The sequence below is a fragment of the Salvelinus fontinalis genome, chromosome 17 (assembly GCF_029448725.1).
Source record: "Salvelinus fontinalis isolate EN_2023a chromosome 17, ASM2944872v1, whole genome shotgun sequence".
Taxonomy (NCBI): domain Eukaryota; kingdom Metazoa; phylum Chordata; class Actinopteri; order Salmoniformes; family Salmonidae; genus Salvelinus; species Salvelinus fontinalis.
The window spans coordinates 29,891,096-29,917,511 of NC_074681.1; the positions used below are offsets into that span (position 1 = coordinate 29,891,096).

A 26,416-nucleotide genomic window follows, 5' to 3' on the forward strand; every position below is an offset into this window, starting at 1 on the left:
AGCCAGTGTGTTGGCTCTGAATCACAAGTGAGTAACCTTCCAGCTGAGAGACTGTGCCCGACGTGTCACAGCCTGCCACAGGGGAGGTGTTAAAAGAAGCTCACCTGGGTATCTTGGGCAGAAGCATTAGGTGTAGCCGGCCTGATAAGTCCATTAGTTTACTTATATGAGACTATTGATGTTCTTAATTTCTATTAGAGTTTCTGCGACCATGAAGAGCAGTTGGATATTTCTGTGTGGACTTTCTCTTTGTACCTGGTTGTCTGTCCAAGGAACCTACAGCTATGGAGGATGTGAGTGTCCACTATATTTTTATCTTTCCTCTCTGCTAGCCTTGAATAATGTAATAATGAATTGTAAAGAATTCATTAAATAGGTTGTTGGTTTCGAGTTGGGGACATGCATTTAGAATTATTTGACTTCTTTCAGACTCAGACGATAGGAGGTACCCTACAAAACACTATTGTAGCTAATTGGCCTACCTGCAGCATTTGTTGTATTCCCATACACCTGTATTTGTGTATTCTGCCTCTGTAACTATAGCAGTAGATATCAAAATGGCACATTTCCTCTAATGAATTTTAATACAGGTATGCATTTAGGAGAACGGGGTTTGTGCTTTAAGAAACATGATAATACTACAGAGCCTCTATAGTCTATGAAGGTCTCACAGTAGATCTTTATGTGAAAGTGGATATGTTTATTTGTGGTATTCTTGGCGAAGAGAGTAAATCAGCAACACTTTCTGATGTTACTTACTTTGTGGTGAGGTGATAAGGTGGGGCAGATATAGGTATTAAGTCCTGGAGCTGCTGAGCTGAGTGTTGTTAAGCCTTTGGGCAACCATATCGACCTGGAGGCACTGAATCACTGCATTGCTGATGACTCTGTCCCTAATGGCATCCTATTCCCTATGGTGTGCACTACTATGGGCCCTGCCCAATAGTAGTGCACTAAATAGGAATAGGGTGCCATTTGGGATGCAGACAATGACTCATGTGGTAATGGGTAAAGTCTATCTCCTCTTAGGGCATGACGACTTTAGGTTCTGAGCTCTGTGTACCTTTCTATATTACCCAATCGACAAAAACAGCTACATGCAGCAGCCTGTCATTACCACAGGAACTCCTCAAAGTTATCATTTAGTGTGTGAAATGAGAACTTGATATCCTCAGTATAGCTTATGCTCGGGAACATGGTTGTCAAATATTTGTGGCAGTACGGGTTTGCTATGATGATACAAACCATTACCATAGCAAACAAACAGACATTTGCTTGATTGCAAACATGTTGTTGCCCACAGTGGGAATAATTGATATTATTGTGAGAATCTCTCATTTCTCATCACTTGGGATTAAGGTATTATGAGATCTGGGCCTCTGACTGTAGTTTACATCACTGTGAGAAAAGACTGAGGCTGTGCTACTGCCAACCCCTCCTTAGATTGTATAAAGATGGAGCCTACATAATAATACATTTCCCCATTTTATGTGACTGTCAAAGTGCAACAGCTAACTCTTCACGGTGTTCAAGAGACTTTATGAGGGGGAGACTGCTTATCCCATAGGCTAACCAATATACTCAAATTAATGTTTTTATGATTCTATACACAGTGCTCACAAATGTCCGAACAATGTGTATGTCACCCCTGTAGCAGACATCTGTAAATGCAATGGAAAGTCACGTTATTGCCTGCCTGACTCTGGGGGCCTCCATTGTGTGGACTGCCAAGACAACACTGAGGGAAGGCATTGTGAGAGGTGCAAGGAGGGGTTCCACCACCAGAGGGAAGGAAACAGGTGTCTGCCATGTAACTGTAGCCGTATAGGTGAGTGAACAGAACAGGAGGGAACATTGAATGATAACAATACCTGGGCCCATATTCAGAAGTGTCTGCTGATCTAGGAACAGTTTAGCCTTTTCGATCATAATGAGTAAGATTACATGGAACAGATCCTAGTTCAGCACTCCTACTCTGAGACTCTGAGACTTTATGAATACGGCCCCTGATGTTTGGTGTCTATGTGGTTTTTTCCAGGTTCTGTAGGATCCCACTGTGACAGTAGAGGACATTGCAGCTGTAGAGCGGGAGCACAAGGGGATAAATGTGACCGATGCTCCAATGGAACACCTATCAGCTCAAATGGCTGTGCTAACAGGTAAAATACATTTTACATTTACTTACATTGTACTGTTTGGTAAGTACAAGAATGGAATTATAGGGGCATAAAATGAAAGGACTGAGAGGACTTCAAAAGGATCTACTGTATTGCCTCTCCTTTCATTATTGAATTTTAGAATAAAGATTGACTAATTATTGACTAATTCAAATGTGTGTTCATGTTTTTCTTATGCAGTGGTCAGCTCACTGACAACTCAGTGATCGCTCAATCTCTACCTTGCTTTTGCTATGGACACTCGACCCAGTGCTCACCAGCAAAGGGCTACTCAGTCCACACAATCACCTCAACATTCGACAATGGTAAGTTAACACCCATACGCTTGATCAGAACATAAAATAAACACCTGAAATATATTTAATTTTAAGATATTTAAATGTGTGTGAATCTTCTGTTTATCAGGGCCTGAGGGTTGGCGAGCGGCCACAGCTCATGGTGTGACCCCATCCCAAGTCCACTTCCGCTGGTCGCCCACTCACAAAGACATTGAGGTCATCTCCAAAGACATCATGCCTGCTTACCTCTATGCCCCTGGTGAGTGCTGCTTTCACTGTTCTCTGCTCTCAGCTCTTAGCCCTGACTTCTGTACCCTCTTCTTTTTGGAGAAACTTTATCTTCCGTTACAACAAAAATCAAACAAAAATATATATACAAAAGTATGTGGACACCCCTTCAAATTAGTGGATTCGGCTATTTCAGCCACACCTGTTGCTGATAGGTTTATGAAATCGAGCACACAGCCATGCAATCTCCATAGACAAACATTGGCAGTAGAATGACATTACTGAAGAGCTCAGTGACTTTCAACATGGCACCGTCATAGGATACCACCTTTCCAACAAGTCATTTAGGAAAATTTCTGCCATGCTAGAGCTGCCCTGGTCAACTATAAATGCTGATTTTGTGAAGTGGAAAAGTCTAGGAGCAACAACAACTCAGCTGCGAAGTGGTAGGCCACACAAGCTCAGAGAACGGGACCGCCATGTGCTGAAGCCAGTAGCGCGTAAAAATCTTCTGTCCTCGGTTGCAACACTCACTACCGAGTTCCGAACTGCCTCTGGAAGCAATGTCAGCACAAGAACTGTTCGTCAGGAGCTTAATGAAATAGGTTTCCATGGCCGAGCAGCCGCGCTCAAGCCTAAGATCACAATGCTCAATGCCAAGCGTCGGCTGGAGTGGTGCTCGCCACCATTGGACACTGGAGCAGTGGAAGTGCGTTATCTGGAGTGATGAATCCCGCTTCATCATCTAACAGTCCGACGGACAAATCTGGTTTTGGCGCATGCCAGGAGAACGCTGCCCCAATGCATAGAGCCAACTGTAAAGTTTGGTGGATTAGGAATAATAGTCTCGGGCTGTTTTCCATGGTTCGTGCTAGGCCCCTTAGTTCCAGTGAAGGGAAATCTTAACACTACAGCATACAATTACATTTAAGACGTTTCCGTGCTTCCAACTTTGTGGCAACAATTTAATGAAGGCCCATTCCTGTTTCAGCATGACAATGCCCCCGTGCACAAAGCGAGGTCCATAAAGAAATGGTTTGTCGATCGGTGTTGAAGAACTTGTCTGGCCTGCACAGAGTCCTCAACCCCATCAAACACCTTTGGGATGAATTGGAACACCGACTGCAAACCAGACCTAATCGCCCAACATCAGTGCCCGACCTCACTAATGCTCTTGTGGCTGAATGAAAGCAAGTCCCCACAGCAATGTTCCTACATCTAGTGGAAAGCCTTCCCAGAAGAGTGAAGGCTGTTATTGCAGCTAAGGGGGGACCAACTCCATATTATTGATGTTGGAATTAGATGTTCTGGTCATGTAGTGTATATGTTACATGCGCCCCCACGGAAATCAAATTAGCATGATACAAAACCCCCCATAAAAATCTGTCAATTTAAGCTAGAGATATATATTTTTGCATTGGCATGCGTCTCAATTCACCACATCCACCAATGTCGTACTTCTGCATCTGCGGTGAAAGATGACAGAGCTAGAGCTATGTTTGTCAGACCATGAGACATCCCAAAAATGTGTCTGCTCACAAACTCATCTGTAACATTAGAACGGTTCGGCCTACAAACTATTATGACCCCTGTATGGAAAGATGAGACTCCCACGAACACCATCGGTTTTGCTAAAACCCCCACAAGCATCTTGGGACTCGTGTGAAGTCGGTACAGCCGATCTGCCAACTTCTGTCTGAAAAGCTACACACTAATATGACCCCTCTGTGGAAAGGTGTGATTCTCACAAATACGTACATGTTAGTTGATTTGCTCTAGGAAGCCCACAGGCCTCACAAGACTCATCTGAAGTTCCCCCAGTACCAGTTGGAAACATTTATGAAAGCATCTTTAGAGACTGTTTAGTGCCAAAAATAGAGGGTTAAATACAAATGTTTCCTGATCTTTCTTATATCTCTATCTGTTGTTCCATGTAGTGAATCTGTCATTCATTGCGTTTGTATGTGCTAATAGCAGTAAAGCCAAATAGAATGTTTAATCAGATACATTTTTTATATATATTTTTTATACTTTAAAGGGTCTTAAAATTCAAAATCAAATAGCTAAATGGTCCCCCTCCAGCTTAGACAGGGCATGGACTGTAATGGGTTTTAAGTCCCCATTCATCAATTATTATGATTCTAAAATTATCTTGATCTTGTTCTATTTTGTGATGGCTAGACTCTTACCTGGGCAACCAGGAGCTGAGCTACGGTCAGAACATATTCTTCTCCCTGAGGCTGGACCGAGGGGTTCGCCACCCGTCCACGGCTGATGTGGTGCTGGAGGGATCTGGGCTGAGAGTGGCAGCTTCCCTGGGAGACCTGAGGACCATCGTCCCCTGTGGACAGAAGATCACCTACACATTCAGGTGGGAATCAGGCAGAGCATTGTAGTAGACGGATACGCTTGATACTAGCATTAAGCAAAACGTGAAGTTATGAATAGTTCCTTCAGAAAGTATTCACATCCCTTTACTTTTTTCACATTTTGTTGTGTTACAAAGTGGGATTTAAAATTGATTGAATTATCATTTGTTTTGCCCAACGATCTAATCAAAATACTCTGTAATATCAAAGTTTTTATATATTTTTTCAATTCATGGAAAATAAAACACTAATATATCTTGATTAGATAAGTATTCAAGCCCCTGAGTCAATATATGTTAGAATCACCTTTGGCAGCGATTACAGCTGTGAGTCTGGGAAAATCTCTAAGAGATTTAAACACCTGGACTGTACAATATTTGCCCATTATTCTTTTAAAAAATTGTCAAGCTCTGTCAAGTTGGTTGTTGATCATTGTTAGACAGCCATTTTCAAGTCTTGCCATAGATTTTCAAGCTGATTTAAGTCAAAACTGTAACTACGCCACTCAGGAACATTCAATGTCATCTTGGTAAGCAACTCCAGTGTATATTTGGTCTTGTGTTTTAGGTTATTGTCCTGCTGAAAGGTGAATTTGTCTCCCAGTGTCTGAACCATGTTATCCTCTAGGATTTTGCCTGTGCTTAGCTCTATTCTGTTTATTTTTATCGAACAAAAACTCTCTATCCCTTGCCGATGACAAGCATACCCATAACATGATTCAGCCACCACCATTCTTGAAAATATGAAGAGTGGTACTCCATGATATGTTGTGTTGGATTTGCCCCAGATATAACGCTTTATTTTTAGGACAAAAAAGTTCATTTCTTCGCCACATTTTTTGCAGTATTACTTTAGCACCTTATTGTAAACAGGACGCATGTTTTGGAATATTTTAATTTTGTACAAGCTTCCTTCTTTTCACTCTGTCAATTAGGTTCATATTGTAGAGTAACTACAATGTTGTTAATCCATCCTCAGTTTTCTCCTATCACAGTCATTAAACTGTAACTCTTTTAAAATCACCTTTGGCCTCATGGTGAAATCACTGAGCGGCTTCCTTCCTCTCCGGCAACTGATTTAGGAAGGGCAACTGTATCTGCTTAGTGACTGTGTGAATTGATACACCATCCAAAGTGTAAAATGAATAACTGCACCATGCTCAAAGGTATATTCAATGTCTGCTTTTTTTGTTTTATCCAACTAGGTGCCCTTCTTTGCAAACCATAGGAAAACCTCAGTGGTCTTTGTGGTTGAATCTGTGCTTGAAATTCACTGCTTGACTTACGGACGTCACAGATAATTGTATGTGTGAGATACAGAGATGGGGTAGTCATTTAAAAATCATGTTAAACACCACAGTATTAACGCACACAAGCAGAGTCCATGCATCTTATTATGTGACCTGTTAAGCATATTCCTACTCCTGCACTTATTTAGGCTTGACATAACAAAAGCGTTGAATACTTATTGACTGAAGACATTTCAGCTGTTCATTTTTTAGTAATTTATAAACATTTCCAAAAAACAAAAATCCACATTAACATTATGGGTTATTATGTGTAGAAAAAAAGTCAAGTTGTGTACAACACACAGCTATGGGGTACCAAGTGTACCGACTGATAGGAAACAGTCCATCTCAGGGCAGGTACAAACATAATTTGGTCTGCAGGAGATAAGTTTGCAGGTGTGAATAGTGAGATGGATGCCAAATATAACAATTGAGAAACACATTATAGACAATTTCACATTGTGAATGTGGAGTGTGAAGGGGTCAATGTTTTATCTCACACTGATTGAATGTAAAAGCTTGAAAACAGTTAGTAAGCCAGAGGGTCATCTGCTTGTCTGATTTAAATGAATTACAATTAAGGGGAAATGGCTTGGCAACCAGCTTATCTCTAATTGGTCAAATCCAATCCTGCTTCACAACAATTCTGCACCATCGTGACCATAATAGTAGTTTAATACAGTGACAACACTGGTTTTTGCTTCCATCAAAATACATGTTTCCATATTTATTCTCATATTCATGATAAGCAAAACAATAATAATTACAATAGCTACAATGTAATTACAGCAATAGCTACAGTAATAAGGACATGGTGGTGTAAAGTGTGACTGTGAAATCCATAAGCATAATACTGATGTTCCCTCATGCTTTATGAGTCTGTGCACGTCTTGGGTAAACATTGCATGCTGTGTCTTTCATTCTCAGACTGGATGAGCAACAGAGCAGTAAATGGAGGCCCCTCCTGTCATCTTTCCAGTTTCAAAAACTCCTCCAGAATCTGACTGCCATCAAAATCCGTGGGACATTTGGGGAAAATGGTAAGTGTTTATTTTTGTATGACTCAGACTATGAGATGGCTTACTGTTTTGCATAAATAGATCCTTAGAGTCATTCCTTGGTCGTAAATAAGTGCTTTGGAACAGTTTAATATCAAGTTTATTTCAGTAGTTTCATTTTTATTATGTAGTCTTTCTAAATCAATTATCAAAAATGACACTGGTACACATCCTCAACACATTGCCTTCTCTTCATCTCTTGTCAATCCCTCAATAAAGCTCAATACCTTATTGTCCTTTGCAGGGCGCGGTTACCTTGACAATGTACATATGGAGTCTGCCCGTCAGGGGGCCGGTACCCCTGCTGCCTGGGTCCAGAACTGTAGCTGCCCAGTGGGATACGAGGGCCAGTTCTGTGAGAGGTGTGCTTCAGGGTATAAGAGAAGTTCTCCAAGCAAAGGCCCATACAGCTCCTGTGAGCCCTGCAGCTGTAGAGGAGGAAGCTGTGACTCTGAAACAGGTTGGTGACGTTTTAACTTTGTCCACGTGTTACTGTATGTTTGTGTTAATATATTTTGTATTGTTGCTATTAATGATGAGATTTGTTTGATTTTCATCAGGACAAACCTCCTTTTGCAGTATGTCATTCCCTGGACAAGTTATAGAAGTTCAAATCAATGCTTGAAAAACGATGTTCATATATAATGAAAATAATGTAATGCAGGACAAATAATGTCTTGATGAAAGTGTGTGTGTGTGTGATTTTGTGTTGTGCCGTTCCACAGGAGATTGCTACTCTGCAGATGAGACCCCTGGTCGTCAGACCTGCCAGCTGGGGTATTATAATGACCCTGCCCAGCCACGGTCCTGTCTGAAATGTCCCTGTCCCAATGGAGCTGCCTGCTCTGTGAGCCCAGGAACCGTGAAGATCAAGTGTGACCTCTGTCCACCTGGCACCACTGGTGAGTCACTGTCACAAATCGTCAAAGTAGTGCACTATATAGGGAATAGGATGTCATTTGGGACACAGTCACAGACCATGGCTGTTAGATGGGATAGTGTACTAGGGTATTCATTATTCAATGTCAGCTATTTGCATATTTCATATTGTACCTCTTCCTCACTCTCAATAGGCTCACGTTGCGACACCTGCCAGGATGGTTTCTATGGCAATCCCTTGGGGGAAAATGGTGTCCAGAGGCCTTGTCGGCGCTGCCAGTGCAACGGTGTCAGTAGTTGTGACCCGCAGACAGGGGAGTGCCTGAAATGTCTGAATCATACCGCTGGCTTCTTCTGTGAGAGCTGTCTGGATGGATATCACCACAGCATGCCATCAGAGGCATGCAAACGTAAGGATAACACCTTATTTGCTCCCCATATCCAGCTCTTTCACACGTAGACACGATGCACATAGCTCCTCCTTTAGTTTCTAACAGTCAAATATTGTCTGCAATTTTATATACATTTTAACAACTGTTTTTAATTTTGCGTTCTAGCTTGTGGCTGCAATTCCCCGGGTTCTCTGTACAACAAATGCAGTGACCAGGGCCAGTGTTCATGCAGAGAAGGCTTTGAGGGTCTGAAGTGCCAGCATTCTGCGTGTCCCTCCTGCTTCAACCCTGTCAAGACCAAGGTAAAATCCACTGGGATTATTTGATCAATGTCTTCTTTTTCCATTCAGGTCCAACATGTCATTGTGCTCTCTCCAATTATTAAATGGCAGCACAGTATGCATCCCAAATGGCACTCTATTCCCTATATACAGACCTTGGTCAAAAATAGTACACTAGGCTATACTGTATAGTGAATAGGAGGGGAAAGTACTTGACCGGTAAATTAAATATTTGTGTGGGGTGTGTTCTCTCTGGCATTGCCTACGCATCCTGTGAACTAAGATGAAAGTTGTGTCCCAAATGGCACCCAATTCCATATACTGTGTAGTGCACTAATGTCCACCAGAACCCAAGGGCCCTGGTCAAAAGTAGTGCACTAAAAAGGGAACAGGGTGACACTTGGTGTGCTCCCTCCCCTCAGGCTGTAGTGTGGGAGGAGGAATTGAAAGGAGGACTAGTTGAAGTATTGAAACAAAACAGTTAACCTATGAAGTTATTTCTCTTTCATAATGAATACCTTTCAGGGTTTGAATCTACTGCTCCATCTCACACTTTGCCTCCAATTACATATTCTGAATGTAATATGTAGGCCTACAGTAAAGTATTGTAGAGGTTAAAAAAAAAATGTTTTTTTTGTTAACCTTTAATTTATCTCGCCAATCTAGACCCAAATATTGTGTGAGTGCTGGCCTCCAGCCAGCTTTCTTTTCATCTATCACCAGAGAATAACCTTTCATAAGCTCGATTAAAGCTTTCCTATCCCATTGGGTCATGTGTCACAGATGGCGGGGTACACTCGTAAACTGCGGGAGATAGAAACTCTGTTTACGGGTACAGAGAGTGGCAGTCTACCAGTGAACGACGCCCAGATGGAGAGAGCCATCAGAGCAGCAGAGGACATAGTCACAGACCTGCAGAGAAATGCACAGACACTCTCTGGTAAGTCATTTAGAATAGTTATACATCATAGATACTTAAAGGATCAGAGGATCAGCCATTTTCTAATTAGTCAACATATGTTAATACAATTCAGGATGGTTGCCAGGCATCTGAAACATGGTGAAGCACCGTCCACGCACTGTATCTCTGTCACACCCGAATGTATCTCACATTCAGTTTGTGAAGCTTTCGGTTTATATGTGAAGTGCAAAGATTTCATGTTGGTGACTTGTTTTGTTTTGTTCTATTGAATAGAATCAGAGAAAGACTTACAGGCCCGGCTCTCAGACATCAGTACAACCCAGCTGAGTGAAGGCAGAGACATCCAGGTGATCTCCAACACCATCAACAACATAAAGCTGCAGGACCAGAGGTACCAACGACAGGTCTCTGATATCCAGACACTCATTCATGATGTGCGGCGCAAACTAGAAGAGGCAAGACTCAACATCAAACAAGCTGTGAGTTATATAGTAGTACAGTAGTATTCTACTTTTATCACTGATGTCATCAAATAAGGAGAGAGTAAGGAGATATGAATATGTCAATGTATGCGTGTTAGTGATCTGTTTCATTAGTGTTTACCTTCCACCCCGATGTTAGGAATTCCCTTTAAGTGATGCAGAAGTGGACACAGACAGCCTCTCTACTCTGGTTCAGAGAGCAACAGGCCTGGCTGAAAAGTGAGTACTGCACCCCTCCATGTCCCATTCATACAGACTGGAAAATCCCATGTCAGAAAATGACTTGTCGTGCTAAAGATGACTCTATGTTGTAACTGTTTATTAGACATCAGAGCAAAGCGGGGACAGTGGAGAAGACAGCAAACAGTGCTCTTGCAGAGTCAGAGAAGTCCCTGGCACTCATGAGAACTGTCATGACAAGGGAAAACAAGATCAGAGAGCTTATCAGTGATCTCAAAACCAAGTAAGAAACTCATGTCAATCTCCTGTCAAAATACAGTAGATGATATATCCTCTACTACCAGCCATGTAATGTTCTGCATAATAACATCATTGATGAACCGTTGTTGTTATATTGATATTTGTTATATTTGGTTTTCCTCTGGTCAGGTATGATAAGAACTCAGCCCAGGTGAAGGCCATGGAGAGCCTGGCCACTCGCCTAAGCAGCTCTGCCCAAGATGAGAGCAGGATGGCGGCTGACACCCTGGAGCAGATAGCCTCCCTGGAGCTGAACATCCCTGGTCCTCTCAAGGTATTGAGCAGAACAGGCCTCTCAGCAGGCTCATTTCTCTGGTCTCTATTTGGTGACTGCTCTCAGGTCAAGACTTCCGAGATATCTTAAAAATCATAATAGGCAAATATTGATAGATATACAGTGTCTCCGTCCTGGAAATGAGGGAGAGAAGGATTCCCCCACAATGTGCTTGTGTCCTAGAGAGCTGAAAAGACTACTACATTTCAACACCTTTCACTATGAACAGTATGAAATCATTGTGTCTAACCATTGGCAACTGAATCTGTCTCATGGCATGTTTGTAAAGCTAGATCTCAAAAAAATTTCCTTGCTAATTTACATTTAAACAAAACAAAGCAATTAACAATCAAGGATATGAGTCAGCAAAAAATGCAAAGAAGGGGAGGAGATCTAATTAAAACCTGACTGGTGAGGAATCTAGTGCGTATGTAATTACACTTGCACAACACGCTGAGTCTGAATGAGCTCCTGTTTTCTGGCTAAAGGACATTGACAGTGTGGCAGCTAAATTGGGTGGCCTGAGTGAACGGGTGGAGGAAAACCTCACAGAGTACCAGGCGCTACAAGAGGAGACCCAGGAGGACAAGGCTGCAGTAGAGGACCTCCTGGCCCTGGGGAAGGCAGCTCAACGGGTACACTTGAGGCCTTTCACTATTCACTCATCAGCTTTCAGAAAACTTTCTGTGTAGGATTGGTAGTATATCATATCTTATATTCCAACTTCAAAGGTTTCTGGGAAATACTTTCCTGCGACGTCTGAAATTCATTGATAGATTATCCAACTGAAGTATTTCAATAGTGTATAATTAGCTAATGACTTCACTAACCCTTATAAATGGTAATAACTGGCACGATGTTGATTGTTGGTATTTCTCTCGTACAGGAATATGACCAGCTCCTTGCTAGAGCGAATGCAGCGAAGGCTGACACAGAACTGGCCCTGAAGGCTATCACAGACAACATTGATGGGGTGGATGATGCGCTGGAGATGCTCAGAGGTATGACTTTCACATTTCAGTAGGTCTTATTCCAACTACAGCACAGTAGAAATATGAATAAACTATCAGCATATTATGTGACAAGGCCGGCCCACATATTAGAAAAGCACAGACACACAGTAATTGTAATTATATCTGAGCTTATATTTCTCAGTTGAATCAATAATGACGTTCAACAGCACTACAGGCAGTTACAGCAGCTGTAAGTTAATCAATAACATTTTATTGTGTGTCCTTTGAACCGAATACAACGATTCTCTCATCTAAAAAGCACATATTTATGACATAGCATCTACAACATAGCAAATATATTTAAAACTGTATAACAAAAAAAGATATCTAGATACTGTTACACTATAGATACACCTGCCAGAAAACACTGATGATTATGTCTAAATCTCTTGTATCCTACAGGGTTTGACGGCCAGATCAGCAAGAACAAGGCTTTGGCGGACGAGGCCATAAAGAGACTCCCTGGCATCAACGCCACCATTCAGCAAGCTGTTGGCAACAACTCAGAGACTCTATTCATCATAGGCAGTGTGTCTGATGACTACAATGATGCACTGGGCACATTCAGCAGGCTGGAAGCTGTGGTCTCTCGGCTGGAGGTACCCTAACTAACAGACTCTTTCCTTTCAATGGAAATATCCAACTGGGGTTCATATGCTAATCCACAGCTTGTGCATTTAGCTAGAGTCTCTAGAAGGAAAATGTCTGTTGGGAAAACAATGAGGTTAATGTTTCGAGTCACTTATGCATATGAGCCCATTCAATTCCAGACATGACCTATTCACAACCAAAATATTCGCATGGAAACTTCAAAATTAGCTCATTTGACTGTTTTTTGTTGTCTGCAGGGAATGTCCGGCTCTTTACCAGTAGCTCCCGCTGATCTACTGAAGGACGCCACCAAGCTGAAAGGGGACGTGCAGGACCTGAAGAACCAGGCGGTAGCCACTGTTTCCAAAGTGGCGGCAGAGAGGGCCAATGCTGAGGGACAGAGAGACAGAGCTGCAGAGGTCCGTTTTAGTGTGATGCCCTCAGATATGATATATTATACCTTAACAAACCTGTGTCAATATAAAGGATTCATGTGAAACACTCCAGTACACAACTCCAGCACACACAAATGGTTCTTAAAATAAATACTTTTTTCCAAATGAAAGGTCTGTAATATTTCTAATGCTTTGTAATGTTCTTTCCCTCAGGCTTTAATGGGAGGAACGGGTGCCTACATCAACGCCAAGCACACTAGAGATGCAGTGGGAGAAACACTCCTGGTCATCAATAACCTCCTGAGCATGATCGGTAAATTCCCCCAACAACTACAATCAGCTAACTCAAACGAAACAAAACCACTTGTGTTTTGTCTTATTTCACTCACCGTCCTATCTTCATATTAATCTCATAAAGAAACACATATTTATGACATTATGATTTAAGCTGGTGCTGACCATTGGTCTTCTCCTCTCATCTCCATCCCTCCCCCCTCCTCTCCTCTCCTAACAGGTAAGCCAGGCAGTGTGGACGAGGAGAGGCTGGGTGAGTTGGAGCAGTCCATCTCCAGTGCCCGTGGCCAGGTCAACCAGCAGCTCCGGCCTCGGCTTCAGGCTCTGGAGGAGAAGGAGGCCGGCCAGAGGGCCAGGTTGTCTGGCCTCAACCTAGATATTGATATGATCCTGGACGACATCAGGAACCTGGAGGACATCCACGCCAACATCCCTAAGGGCTGCTTCAACACCCCACCTATTGAGAAACCTTAATCCCCCTATTCAAAGATCTAATGTTCCACCCCAAATGGCACCCTATTTCCAATATAGTAAATAAGGGCCCAGAGGGCTCTGGTCAAAAAGTAGTGCACTATATAGGGAGCAGGGCTCCATTTGGGATGCGTAGTGTTTGGAAAATAATTCTGAATGTGTTATGGTATTACGTGTGAGAAAAATGTGTGTTAAACTAAATGTATTTATAACTGTCTGCAAAAAAAGAAATCTGTGAAGATTCAGTCTCCAAAGAAGCAATATTTTCAGTGATCTAGTAAGTGTTGAAAACAATGTATTTTCTGTTGTATTCTGTAAAATAAACTGCAATATTTATTCCTTTCTTAACAATACAAACCTGGTGCCACTTAATCTAACACAAACACATTGAATGAATGTCAATTAATATGAATGTGTTTCATGTGTCTTTCTTTTGCTCTTCAACTGAGGGACTTACTAACAATGTAAGCAACTACAAAATATATATTTTTACACACTTGGTTTATTATGGAGGTATTGATGAACTCAGAGTAGATGTTATATTGTGTCAGTCCAGTCAATCCACAGTTGAAGATGAGAAAATACAAATCATTTCCAACCCAGCGCATATTACATTGGATTCCCCCCAAAATCATTTTCAGGACTCCTATCCAAATAAATCAATGAACAGAATAAAATCAAACATCTCTTGATATTATATCTTTAAGTCATCTAATCCCACTCAGCTCAAATTAAAGCCGCAGGTTCTATGAAACCTTCTCTGAGACTATAGTACACTAAAATTGGCCCATATTAACTAGGACCACGACAATGCTTATTTTTCATATCAGATTTTCCACTACATCTTGTTTATCTAAACCAGTCTTTAAAGAATACAAAGTAACTGATGTTGTGTATGTAAGGAGTACCCTGCTGAGATGTGTTCGATAGAAAGACTCAAGGGATGCATGTATAAAGATCATCGGCCTGAAGAGATATTGGACCCAGTTCAGTTTGTACATAATGTATTACATTTGGAGCACACATAAAGAAGCAGTGTTGTGAGTCTGGAGCATCTTACACAGTGTACTACTGATAGTATGTTTTGTAATCAGCTATGAAACTAGCAGACAGATTAGTCTATAAAATAATATTACTTGCATCCTTTCTATAGCCTCCTGCTGTTTGTACTGGACTCAACCAGTCCTTCTGATCTTAATTCCACCCCTCAGATGTCCACAGACTAACCCGTCTTTCCCAGTACATTACCATTTTACTATTTCCTTTTGCAATACATCCTTCTATTTTACTGTAATGTCTTACAAGAGTCTTGAACCTCTCTATTTGTACCATTTCTACCACGATTGCCCTAAAAATAAATATTTTAGCAAAGCATATAATCATATTTCCCATTGATTGATTGTGGTTTATCAGATCTCCGAGCAGTAGTTTGTAGGTCCATCTGAACACAGACATTATGACTCAACAACCACTCCTGGACCTGACTCCAAAAGCGAGCCACCGAAGCACAGTACAAAAATAAATGATCTATTGATTCTATTTCTTGGTTGCAGTCTGCACAAGGCTGACTGTTCAATGCCCCTTATAGTGAACATAATTTTTGTGCCAAGAATTGTATATAATAGTTTAAATGGAAAATAACAGATTGTGTCAAATGTTGTTTTATATATCAGTTCATAAACCCGATGCCGTGGTATTGAAACATCAAAAATCTGTTCCCAACTAGCTTGAATTCTATGCGGTATAGTTGTCAAACCTCTCAAGCTTAAATAAAACGGATACATTTTACGATTTATACTAGTCATTTTAAGCCATGCACGGTTTTTGACTGGCAGCAGACAAACTAATTCATCCTTTTCTCTTATGAGTAATTGCCCCATCCATTTTTATGTGTGAGCTGCAATGAGTTGGTTATACTTTTATGTTGAGCATACATCTCCATAGACTTTTGTTAATTGCTTGTGTGACAACATTTGACTCTCCTTATTTACAATGTCATTCATAAACATGATACATTCCTTATACATTTTCTCCAAAACAGTGTGTCTTTCCCCTATCAGTACATTCGAGTTTAGCCATATTATTTTCTGTAATATTTGTTACGCCTCATCTGGAGGATGAAATTGGAATTGTAACCAATTCTGTATGGCTTTAAACAGGGTTCCATTTACAAGCATTTCGCTACACTCGCATTAACATCTGCTAACCATGTGTATGTGACCAATAACATTTGATTTGATTGTCAAATGGTTGGTTTTAATGGCAAAGAGCTTTTGAACATTAGATGTGCCTCTCATAGTAGCCTACTCAAAAACCATTTTGGATTTAGATATAATTTTGATATAATGGAGTCTTTAAGTGAGAGGTTTAATGCCTTCATATTAAATAGTTTTAACCCTCCAACTCATGTTTGTTTTATAAATATGCCCGTTTGAATGTTTTCTGGCCATTCCAGATAAAATTAAATATTACTTTCGACACGACTTGAAAATTGTCTATCGATAGTCTTGCATCATGTCAGATTTCTATGTTCTCCACAGGGCTGGAGAATGAGATTGCTACATGGACAACTAGCACTTGTGTGTCTATTTCTTAAAAATCATGAACCATGAGATTTCCGGAAATAGTGGAATGCATTTTACTTTTGCTTCATCGGCTATTAAAATTGAATAACCTAATAATCTTAGCCAAATGGACACATATAAAGCTACTGTAAATATGTATGCAAGATGCTTTGGTCACAATTAAAGACACTTATTAAACCAAAATGTGCACACCTATTTACCCTTTCTTGCAGTAAGACTATCTAAAGCAATGCTCATTAAACTAAACTGTCAAAAGTGTCTTGGCCCTGACCATGAGGAGTTTCAGTAAGAAACTACTGATCAACGGCTATATCTCCACTTCCTTTGCAGTACAACATTAGAACACATTTATTTCAGATTGATGTTATTATGACAGAGTGTTATGTGCAAGGAGAGTGAGTGACTTGCATATGTGAATTCATCCCCAGGGCACATGAAATGCACTTCTATAGTGTGTGCTGTTGTTTTTTCCTCTATATTTAAAATAATCTAGCTACATAGCACACAGTAAGAAACAGGTTAATTGCATTTGTTTTGGGAGGCGTGGTCATTTTCTCGGTGGCAAGCAGAAGAAACGTGTAAAATCCTTTGCACACAAAAATAAATCAACGTTCAAATCATTCTCTTATGTGCAAACAGATGTACATTTTGCATCAATGCCCACTGAAAACCAAACCTTTAGGCATTGATATGCAGTTGCAGATACATTAATACAGATACTGTACATACAGTAGACTTGGAGTGAACAGAAAATGAAGTGAGAGGTGGGTACCCACTATATGTTAGTTTTTCTGCAAACACTTTCACAACATATATCTACAAAGTGAGTAAGTACTCATGCCAAAACAGAAACATTCTAAGCATGCAGTCTAAAAACTGACAAATTTTAAATCAACAGCAAAGGCCCAAATTCAATAGGTTACAATCTCTCCACCCTCTCTTAATGACACCAAGGCAGCATCCCAAATTGCACCCTATTCCCTATAAAGTGCACTATTGTTGACCGGGTCAAAAGTAGTGCACAAAAGGGAAAGTTATGCTATTTGGGACACGGCCCAAAACCCCATCCCCCCTCTCTATCCCGCCCGGCCGGCGCAGCCTACACAAAGTCAGTTGTGAAGGTGGTCCACACGTACACACAGCTCTCAGGCACCTCGCTGTACATCCACAGGTCAGATGAGTCACCATGATACAGTAAGAAGGGATATGGATATCTTTAAATGGAAAAGCAGTAGCTCAAGAGGAGTATACGTTTCACATGAAAGACAGACAGGGACAATATGCCAGCAGGCCAAAGCAGTAGTTCCTATCCAGAAGCATTGATGTAGAGCTGACTCTGCAGGATGTAGTCGATGACTGGCTGGTTCAGGTAGTCCACTACATGGCCGTCACCATGCTGCAGGGCAAGTCTGAGGGAAGGGAACAGCCATAGAATTACAATGATTCTAATGTTCTACGGGAACAGCTTAGTTCAACTTCTAGGGGCGGTTTCTTGGACACAGATTAAGCCTAGTCTTGGACTAAAAAGCACGCATAATGGAGAATCTCCATTGAAATAGCTTTTTAGTCTAGGACTAGGCTGAATCTGTGTTTGGGAAACTGCCCCCTAATATTTAGCAAATGTTGTGGTTACTCCCAAGAGACACTAAACAGCAACCAAAGTGGTACATTAAGAGACATCCATATTTGTGAAAAATAACCAAATTCTTCGAGAGTCCACAGTGAAAAAGTGACAATAATAATAAAGAACAGTCCATAATTATTTCTTAAATATCCCTAATGGAGGCCCAAAGGATGGTAGATAAATTATAATGAAGCAATAAGGCCTGAGGAGGTGTGGTATATCGCCAATAAACCACAGCTGAGGGCTGTTCTTAAGCACAACGCAACACAGAGTGCCTGGATATACAGTAGCCCTTAGCTGTGGTTTATTGGCCATATACCACAAACCCCCGAGTTACCTTATTGCTATTATAAACTGGTTACCAATGTAATTAGAGCAGTAAAATACATGTTTTGTCATGCCCTTGGTCAGCCAATCAGCATTCAGGGCTCGAACCACCCAGTTTATAATTCACACTAACCTGCTCTTGGTTGAACTGACAATGGACATAGGGTGGTTGGCATCATCTTTTACGACAGTGATGTTGTCCTGGGAAAAACAAAGAGAGGATATTTTACACATTATACAATTAATACATTGACATTTCTAATTATCTATGGTACAGAGTTGATTATATGTTAAGACATTAACAGAATAAGCTTCTTACAGATGACATTATCAAGCTTATTGGTTTCCTACTTTTCACCAAGCTCATGACTCATACGCTCACAATGTAGATATTACCTTGTTCTTGCGCAGCACAGAGGAATGGTTCATTATCCTCTCTGTATCAACTCCGTCCCGAGGCACAACAACAATCCCAAAGTCTCCAACAATCACCTCCATCTGCAAACCATTTGTATGACACATTGCAGTATTACCTTGCAATGCTATTGAGATGGGTGACTGTAATAGTTTTGGTAAAGTATCTTGGATGCAGCATTATGCTCATTAGGGTATTACATTATTTGCAGTCATGCCTCTAAGTGGACACTGGATAGATTAAAATGTTGTCCTTATTTAAAACTATTTGTCTTGCAGTGTCTCCTTTGACCTCTACAGGTCTGCCTTTAATATAACTTTAGCGCATGCCAATAGGCAAGAATGTATACTATGCAAAGTATGAACATAATTCTTCCGTGAATGACAGTCTCACAACAGACCTAAGAAGATGGGGAAGAGAAAGAACGAAGGGCTTACATCACTGTCTTTCCATAGGCCAGGGATGCAGAATGACTCCAGAAGATCACTGCCACATAGGAGCAAGATGCGCAACTCTGGACAATAGAGAGGAAGACAGAAATTAGACACCCAATAAACAAAGAGTTGGATAAGATAACTTCCTGTTCAATGATTCGATAATGAAGAACGTTATTATGGGTTGTTGAGTGAAAATCGAATGACTACTAAGCAAAAGCTTTTGTATTCTGACGATATACAGACTGTTTGCAATATTGGTAATACATAAAGACATACCAAAAGAGTGTTAACTCACCAATTTCCTCATATCGCATTGCAGTGCCAAGGTTGGCATTTTCATCTTTTGCGATAAAATAAAAAAGATACAAGAAAAGGTTATAATTTAATTCATCAATCATTGTGAACTTACTATACACTTAGAAATGTATGTTTTTCAGGAAGTTGCTTGTGTAGCCTACTTACCGACAAAGGTGAAACGGTCAATGTGGGGGCGAACACAGCAAATTTTACCCAAGCTCTCACTCATCTTCCCCCACAGCTTAACTGTTTAGGTATATGGAAGAAAACATCCAACATTTTCTAGCAGCAAATTACATCCATTGAAAAATATTTACAGACCAGACAATTCATTTCTTGGTTCATTATAACAACATTTCCTCTTTTCCATCAATCATACATTTTCAAAATATTAGACCTAGATTCTCATCCTAATCGAGATGGCATAAATGTTATCTCAACTACGTTTGTGTATGTACACCATCACTCACTGGCAGTGGGCTTGTTGTTCACTGTGTTGTGGTTCTGATAGATGGCAGTCTGAGTCTTATTCTGTGGTTGGCCGATCACTGGAGTTGTGGACGGTGTGTTCACATTGGATAGAATACACCCTGTGACTCTCTGTGGACAGGAAAACACCAGAATTGACATTTTCAGTCCCAGAGAATTGCATTTGAGCCAGCTTAGGTCAGCAGCACAAACAGATTGACTACATTCTGACAGAAGGATTGGATTTGTCACATACTACCAACATGATATAATTGAAAAGTGTCAATCTGGTAGGTTTGTAGCAAAAAGATACACATCAAAGAAACATGACGTGTATGTGTATACATTATGTTCAATTGGGGGAAGATTAGTGTCACAATATTGATGCCTACGGATAAGCGACAAAGCTCTCTCTCTCCCTCTCGCTCACTCTCGCTCACTCTCGCTCTCTCTCTCTCTGCCTCTCTGTTTCTCTCTCTACATCCTCTTTATTCCCTCTCCTCTTCTCTCTCTCCCTCCCTTCTTTCACCCCTCCACCCTCTCCCCCTCTTCTCTCTCTCTCTCTCCCCCACCCGCTCTCTCCCTCCTCTTCATCTCTCTCTTCTCTCCCCCTCCCTTCCTCTCGCTCGCTCTCTTTCTCTCCCTCCCTCTCTCTATCGCTCTCTCTCTATTCACCAACCCTCTCCATCGCTCCCTCCCTCCCTCCCTCTATTTGCCTTCCTCTGTCTCTCTCTCTGTCTATCCCTGACTCTCCCCCCCTCTCTCTCCCTTCTCTCTTTCTCTCGCTCGCTCTCTCTCATCTCTTTCCCTATCCCCCGACTCTCTCCCCCCCCCTCTCTCTCGCTCTCTCGTCCCCCTCTCTCTCTCGCCTCTTTCCCTATCCCCTGACTCTCTCTCTCTTTCTCCCTTCTCTCTCTCTCTCTCCTCTCTTTCCCTCTCCCCCGACTCGCTCTCTCCTCTCTCTCTCTCTATTCTCTAATCCCCTCTCCATCTCCCCCTTCTCTCTCTTCCTCCCTCCTACTCTTTTTTTCTATTTGCCTCCTTATCTCGCTCTACCTCTTCTTTATCCCACCTCCTTCACTTCTCTATTCCTCCCCCTTCTTTCACCCCCCCTCTCTCCTCTCTCCCACCTCCACCTCTTGCTCCTCTCTCCCACCTCCACAGACTAGATATTGACACATAAGTCAATACATTGCATTCAATGCAAAAAAGTTGGTGATAAATTAGAAATGTGTAATTTGGTCAAAAATGTTGTTCTGCCCCTGAGCAAGGCAGTTAACCCACTGTTCCCCGGGTGCCGAAGACGTGGATTTCGATTAAGGCAGCCCCCCGCACCTCTCTGATTCAGAGGTGTTGGGTTAAATGCAGAAGACACTTTTCAGTTGAATACATTCAGTTGGACTGACTAGGTATCCCCTTTCCCCTTTCCCCAATTTAGTAACTTCCTATAATAGCAGGACGCTGAAATTCAATATAAGGCCCCCTGGGGTCACTTGCCCCAGTTTAAATGCCCCAGTTTCAAGCTTTGACATTAAGAACTGACTGTTTTACAGAGGACGGAATGCAGTATTTTTGTGTAACTACAGGGTGAGTATAAAGGACCATCTTGTGGATGAATTAAGCCACTTCCCGTTGCCATAGGAAGCTGAACCTCATCACGAAGCATCCCTGTAATGTCGCGATCAGGTTGTCTGTAAGGATGGTTTGCTAGCTCAATCACAGTCCACGGGGGCATCATGGTTATGTAATGGCTGAACGTAATGTTTTTCTATGGAAAAAAGCCGTGTTCTCTGTGGGACGAAGTTTTCACTGTGAAGAGTTAATTTCACATGGTCAGGTGTAGGCTTGCGTTCATCGGGAGTGTCTGCTGAACTATCCCATATGTGAATTGTGTTTCTAGCCTCAATCATTCTAACAATGTCAATCAAAAGCACCTTAACTCTAGGAATTGTACACATTTGTGACCGGACGACTGTTATGACCCGGCATATGAAATTTAAAGTAAATCGGCCCAAAATTATTTTTGACCTCCATTGGACACAATGTTCTTGCAATACTAGAGGAGCTCTGTCTGTCTGTCTGTGAGTGTGTGTCTGTCTGTCTGTCTGTCTGTCTGTCTGTCTGTCTGTGAGTGTCTGTCTGTCTGTGAGTGTCTGTCTGTCTGTCTGTCTGTCTGTCTGTCTGTCTGTCTGTCTGTCTTTCTGTCTGTCTGTCTGTCTGTCTGTCTGTCTGTCTGTCTGTCTGTCTGTCTGAGTCTTTCACCAAATTACACATTTCAAATTTAGCACCAACTTTCTTGCTATATAGAGGGGGGATTATAGAATATAGATAGATAGAGTCAGAAGGAGAGCGAGAGAGAGAATGAGGGAGAGAAGAGGGAGAATGAGAGAGATAGAAGACAAAAAGAGAGAGAGGGAGGGAAGGGTAGTGGATCGAGGGGGGAAATACGGGGGAGGGGTGAGAAGAAAAGGGAAGGGGATAAAGATGAGGCAGAGGGAGGCAAAGAGAGGGAGGGAGGGAGGGAAACCAACAGACATGAACGCAATTGACTTATGTGTCAACTTCTTGATATATATCTATGCATCAATCTTATTGAAAGTAATGTATTCCCATAGGCATCAAGACCCTGAAGCTTATCTCGAGGCATCAATATCGTGACACTAATCTTCCCCCCCCATTGAATGCAATGTATTCACTTGGGCATCGTGTATCTGGTGCTTAACTCTAGGCATCAATACCGTGACACTAATTTCCCCCCCATTAAATGCAATGTATTCACTTAGGCATCATTTATCTGATGTTTAACTCTAGGCATCAATACCGTGACACTAATTCCCCCAGTGAATGCAATGTATTCACATAAACCAGATTGACGCTTTTCTGCTGATACCAGGCTGATACTACAGTAGATGTTTGAAAAGAACGTAATATTTAGTTGCCGTTTAAACAATCCCAGCATACAGTAAAGATACAGGTCATTTATAAAAACAGTTCAAATTGCTCTTAGTCCTTATACATACTTCCACTACGCATGTCAACTAGCCAGTGGGCCGCGCATTAATTCAACATCTATGAATACATTCCATACACAGTAGCTAAGTCTGATGCATTTAGTGTAGGCTACCTTGAACTCTCTTCTCTCTGAACTACCACATATTTTATCAAATTGCTCTTGATACAGCTCATGCAATACAGTGTGGTCTGAGTAACCGTAGCCAGTCATTATTCCATGGCCTGGCTTACCTTCATGAGGTCACGATGATGCTCCAGCACGCTGCACGTAGTCTGCCATGTGTCCTGGTAGCACTCCCAGGGATCCACTCTGCAGGAAAATGACACATGATAGATGAACAGCTGTGTACTCCTGGGCCTGTATTCATAAAGCGTCTCAGAGAAGAAGTCCTGATCTAGGATCAGGTCCCCCCTGTCCATTCATCATAATCTAAAAGGCAAACTGATCCTAGATCAGCACTCCTACTCATGCTTTATGAATATGGGCACTGATCTCTATCCTTCTCATTAGCAGGATAATAGGACTGATAAAATTGCACATCTGCTAAATACCTCACACACTGTGTTTTGTTAATGACATTGCCAGAAACACATCCTGTCTCAAGGGACTAATAGAGGCCATTCAAGATACTTACTGCCAATCAAGATTCACTTGGACTACATCCCAAATGGCACCCTATTCCCTAGTACACAACTTTTGTCTAGGGCCCATAGGGTTCTGGTCAAATGTAGTGCACAATGTAGGGAATAGGGTGCCATTTGGACGCAGTCTTGTTGTTCTGATTGGATATATCCACTGACTCACCTGATCCAGTCAGAGGACTGGACTGCCAGTTGACACATGGTGAGACGATGTCTGCTGGGGACCAGACCCTGTGAACACACAGGGGATCGATAAGCTGCTGACATTGTGTTCGTTGTGTGCATCCCAAATCGCACCCTATTCCCTATATAGTGCAATATTTTGGGAATAAGGTGCCATTTGTGATGCAGGCATTGTGTTCATTCTCTCTATTGTGTGCCTCTGCATGGTAATCGACTGGTTTTACAAGTTGTATCTATGAGGAACATATATTTGTGGAAAACGGCTGAAGATGACATTCTATAGCTGATGTCAATCATTTGTGCAACCACAACAATGATAACATACTAATCCAATCCTCATTCGTGCTAGAGACACAATGACGAAAAAAATGCACAGAAGATTCATGATCTGACTGAAACAGCATTTCTCTTACATTTATTATTCATGTTTTCTGTTTCTTATAGAGAGAGAAACTGGGACAAGCTTTTAATTTATTCCAGAAACGGCTCGGGAGAATAGATGACGATAGAATTAGAGGTGGCTTATATAATCTGAATGCAGCAACAACACCTACACAGGAGGACCACCCAAAGCAATCACTCATTCATAAAAATAACCCCCAGTTAATTTTCTCTAAATTGCACTCCTGTCACTCAAATCAGATAATTGGTTGAGGTGGTTGTTTGTTAGTTAATCAAACAAATCCACTTCGTGGATACCAAACAAAGCAGTCTGTGAATATACTGGAAGAAGTTCATACCGGTTTGCCATAGGAGTCATGTACAGGAGAGATGATGCCCCCAATCACAATGAACTTCCCTGTTTTGTGCAGGTATTCTTTGGCTTTCTCTGTGAAACAGATGCAGTACATACTTGTCAACATACTTATTATAGTTCATAGTGGGCACAACATTACAGTTTTAATTACCTGTGTCTTATTGTCTGCCATCAGCTAAATGTTGCCATTTCTGTCATGAGAAGTTAATTCACTGAATATCTGCTTGTAATAAACAGTCTATAACGGTGTTGTCATTCATTCATTCATAAATTGTTTTCCACAGGGCACTATTGTGAATCAACCTGATGTGTTGCTGAATATTTTGCTTAGTTACAGTACAAAAAGAAATTAACCCTGACTCGCCAGTGGATCCGTGCACATTACAATTTTTACAGTTCATCTCCAGGGAAACAGATCAAGGAATTCCAGAAGCCTTTTTCAGCCTTTTTCAAATTGAAGTTGATTGATGAGGACTTTTGTTTCGACCACAGGGCAAGCATTCATCTATTCATTCTGTTGTTGTTGTGGAGTTACTGCCTGCATGCCACCAATAGAGAAACTCATTGTTTCAGCCCTCTTCAAGCCTGTATGTGACTGTGGAAACCTACTGGAGCCTATGTGTTGCAAGTCATCAGCTCAGCTCAAAGTGTGTGATGTACAGTGCCTGTGTAAATTGACCAGAGCCATTATAGATGTAAAGTCATAAACATCAATATGATTAGAAAATGCATTATTTATTAAGAAAGAGAGGGTAAACTCTTAGAAAAGAAGGTGCTATTTAGAAAAGGGTAATTTGGCTGTCCTCATAGGAGAACCCTTTGAAGAAGCCTTTTTGGATCAAGGAAGAACCATTGTGGTTCCCTTTACACAGAGGGTTCTACATGAAAGCCAAAAGGGTTCTACCTGGAACCCAAAATGGTTCTGCTATGGGGACAGCCAAAGAACCCTTTAGGAACCCTTATTTTGTGTGTATGAGATAGAAAGTTAAGAACATGGGAACACTAGTGTATGATTTGAGGAGAGTCTTAATGAGAAAATTAAAAAAATAGAATAGTTTGGGGTTGTCCTTCAAAGCAGATGGTTTGGGGCAAATAATGAACTCAAGGACTGCGTTCCAAATGGCACCCTATATAGTGCATTACTTTTGAAAGTACATTCTTAGAAAAAAGGGTTCCAGGTAGAACCCTTTTTGGTTGCAGGTAGAATCCGTTTGGGTTCCATGTAGAACACTCTGTGAAAAGGTTTCTACATGGAACCCAAAAGTGTAACGGCTTTCTTCCTGGGATGAAGGAGAGGACCAAAATGCAGCGCAGTTAGTGTTCAACATGTTTAATTTAACGAACTGTGAACACTTACAACAATACAAAACAACAAACGTGAAAACCGAGACAGTCCTATCTGGTGCAGAACACAAACACAGAGACAGGAAACAACCACCCACAATCCCCAACACAAAACAAGCCACCTATATATGATTCTCAATCAGGGACAACGATTGACAGCTACCTCTGATTGAGAACCATATTAGGCTGAACACAGAAACAGACAAACTAGACACACAACATAGAATGCCCACCCCAACTCACACCCTGACCATACTAAACAAATACAAAAACAAGGGAAAACAGGTCAGGAACGTGACAAAAAATGTTCTACCTAGAAACAACAAGGGTTATTCAAAGGGTTCTCCTATGGGGACAGCCGAAGAACCCTTTTAGATTCTAGATAGAAAAAAAGGTGCTAAGAGTGTAGTGCACTATATATGGAATAGGGTGCCATTTGGAACATAGCCAAGG

General features: G+C 41.4%; 2 protein-coding genes across 2 annotated transcripts in view; one reads left to right on the forward strand and one right to left on the reverse strand.

Annotated features, from left to right (window-relative positions):
• On the forward strand, window positions 1-15,070 carry LOC129814127 (laminin subunit gamma-2-like). The gene is made up of 22 exons (XM_055866955.1): window positions 1-293; window positions 1,655-1,828; window positions 2,039-2,159; window positions 2,358-2,482; window positions 2,583-2,714; window positions 4,865-5,054; window positions 7,268-7,380; window positions 7,643-7,858; window positions 8,124-8,300; window positions 8,472-8,687; window positions 8,835-8,971; window positions 9,734-9,890; window positions 10,146-10,351; window positions 10,494-10,573; window positions 10,680-10,817; window positions 10,964-11,108; window positions 11,597-11,743; window positions 11,995-12,109; window positions 12,524-12,720; window positions 12,970-13,131; window positions 13,321-13,420; window positions 13,622-15,070. Exons 1-22 carry the CDS (start codon window positions 167-169, stop codon window positions 13,873-13,875), a joined length of 3,429 nt encoding a protein of 1,142 aa, XP_055722930.1. The 5' UTR covers window positions 1-166; the 3' UTR covers window positions 13,876-15,070.
• The window catches only part of LOC129814128 (nicotinamide/nicotinic acid mononucleotide adenylyltransferase 2), a 14,504-nt gene continuing 2,444 nt past the window's right edge, over window positions 14,357-26,416 (reverse strand). The window contains exons 3-12 of the mRNA XM_055866956.1: window positions 24,603-24,691; window positions 23,843-23,910; window positions 23,269-23,347; window positions 20,028-20,157; window positions 19,723-19,803; window positions 19,556-19,600; window positions 19,261-19,337; window positions 18,805-18,906; window positions 18,542-18,609; window positions 14,357-17,866 (exon numbers count right to left, since the gene is read on the reverse strand). Of these exons, the coding sequence (XP_055722931.1) occupies window positions 17,764-17,866; window positions 18,542-18,609; window positions 18,805-18,906; window positions 19,261-19,337; window positions 19,556-19,600; window positions 19,723-19,803; window positions 20,028-20,157; window positions 23,269-23,347; window positions 23,843-23,910; window positions 24,603-24,691 (842 nt within the window). The 3' untranslated portion in view covers window positions 14,357-17,763. The remainder of the gene's footprint in view (window positions 17,867-18,541; window positions 18,610-18,804; window positions 18,907-19,260; window positions 19,338-19,555; window positions 19,601-19,722; window positions 19,804-20,027; window positions 20,158-23,268; window positions 23,348-23,842; window positions 23,911-24,602; window positions 24,692-26,416) is intronic.

Excerpts from the sequence above, each read along its gene's own strand:
- LOC129814127 (XM_055866955.1), top strand. The coding sequence starts at position 167 with ATGAGACTATTGATGTTCTTAATTTCTATTAGAGTTTCTGCGACCATG. Across the intron at positions 1,829-2,038 it reads ATGTAACTGTAGCCGTATAG|GTTCTGTAGGATCCCACTGT; the intron begins GTGAGTGAACAG and ends GGTTTTTTCCAG. Across the intron at positions 10,818-10,963 it reads ATCAGTGATCTCAAAACCAA|GTATGATAAGAACTCAGCCC; the intron begins GTAAGAAACTCA and ends TCCTCTGGTCAG.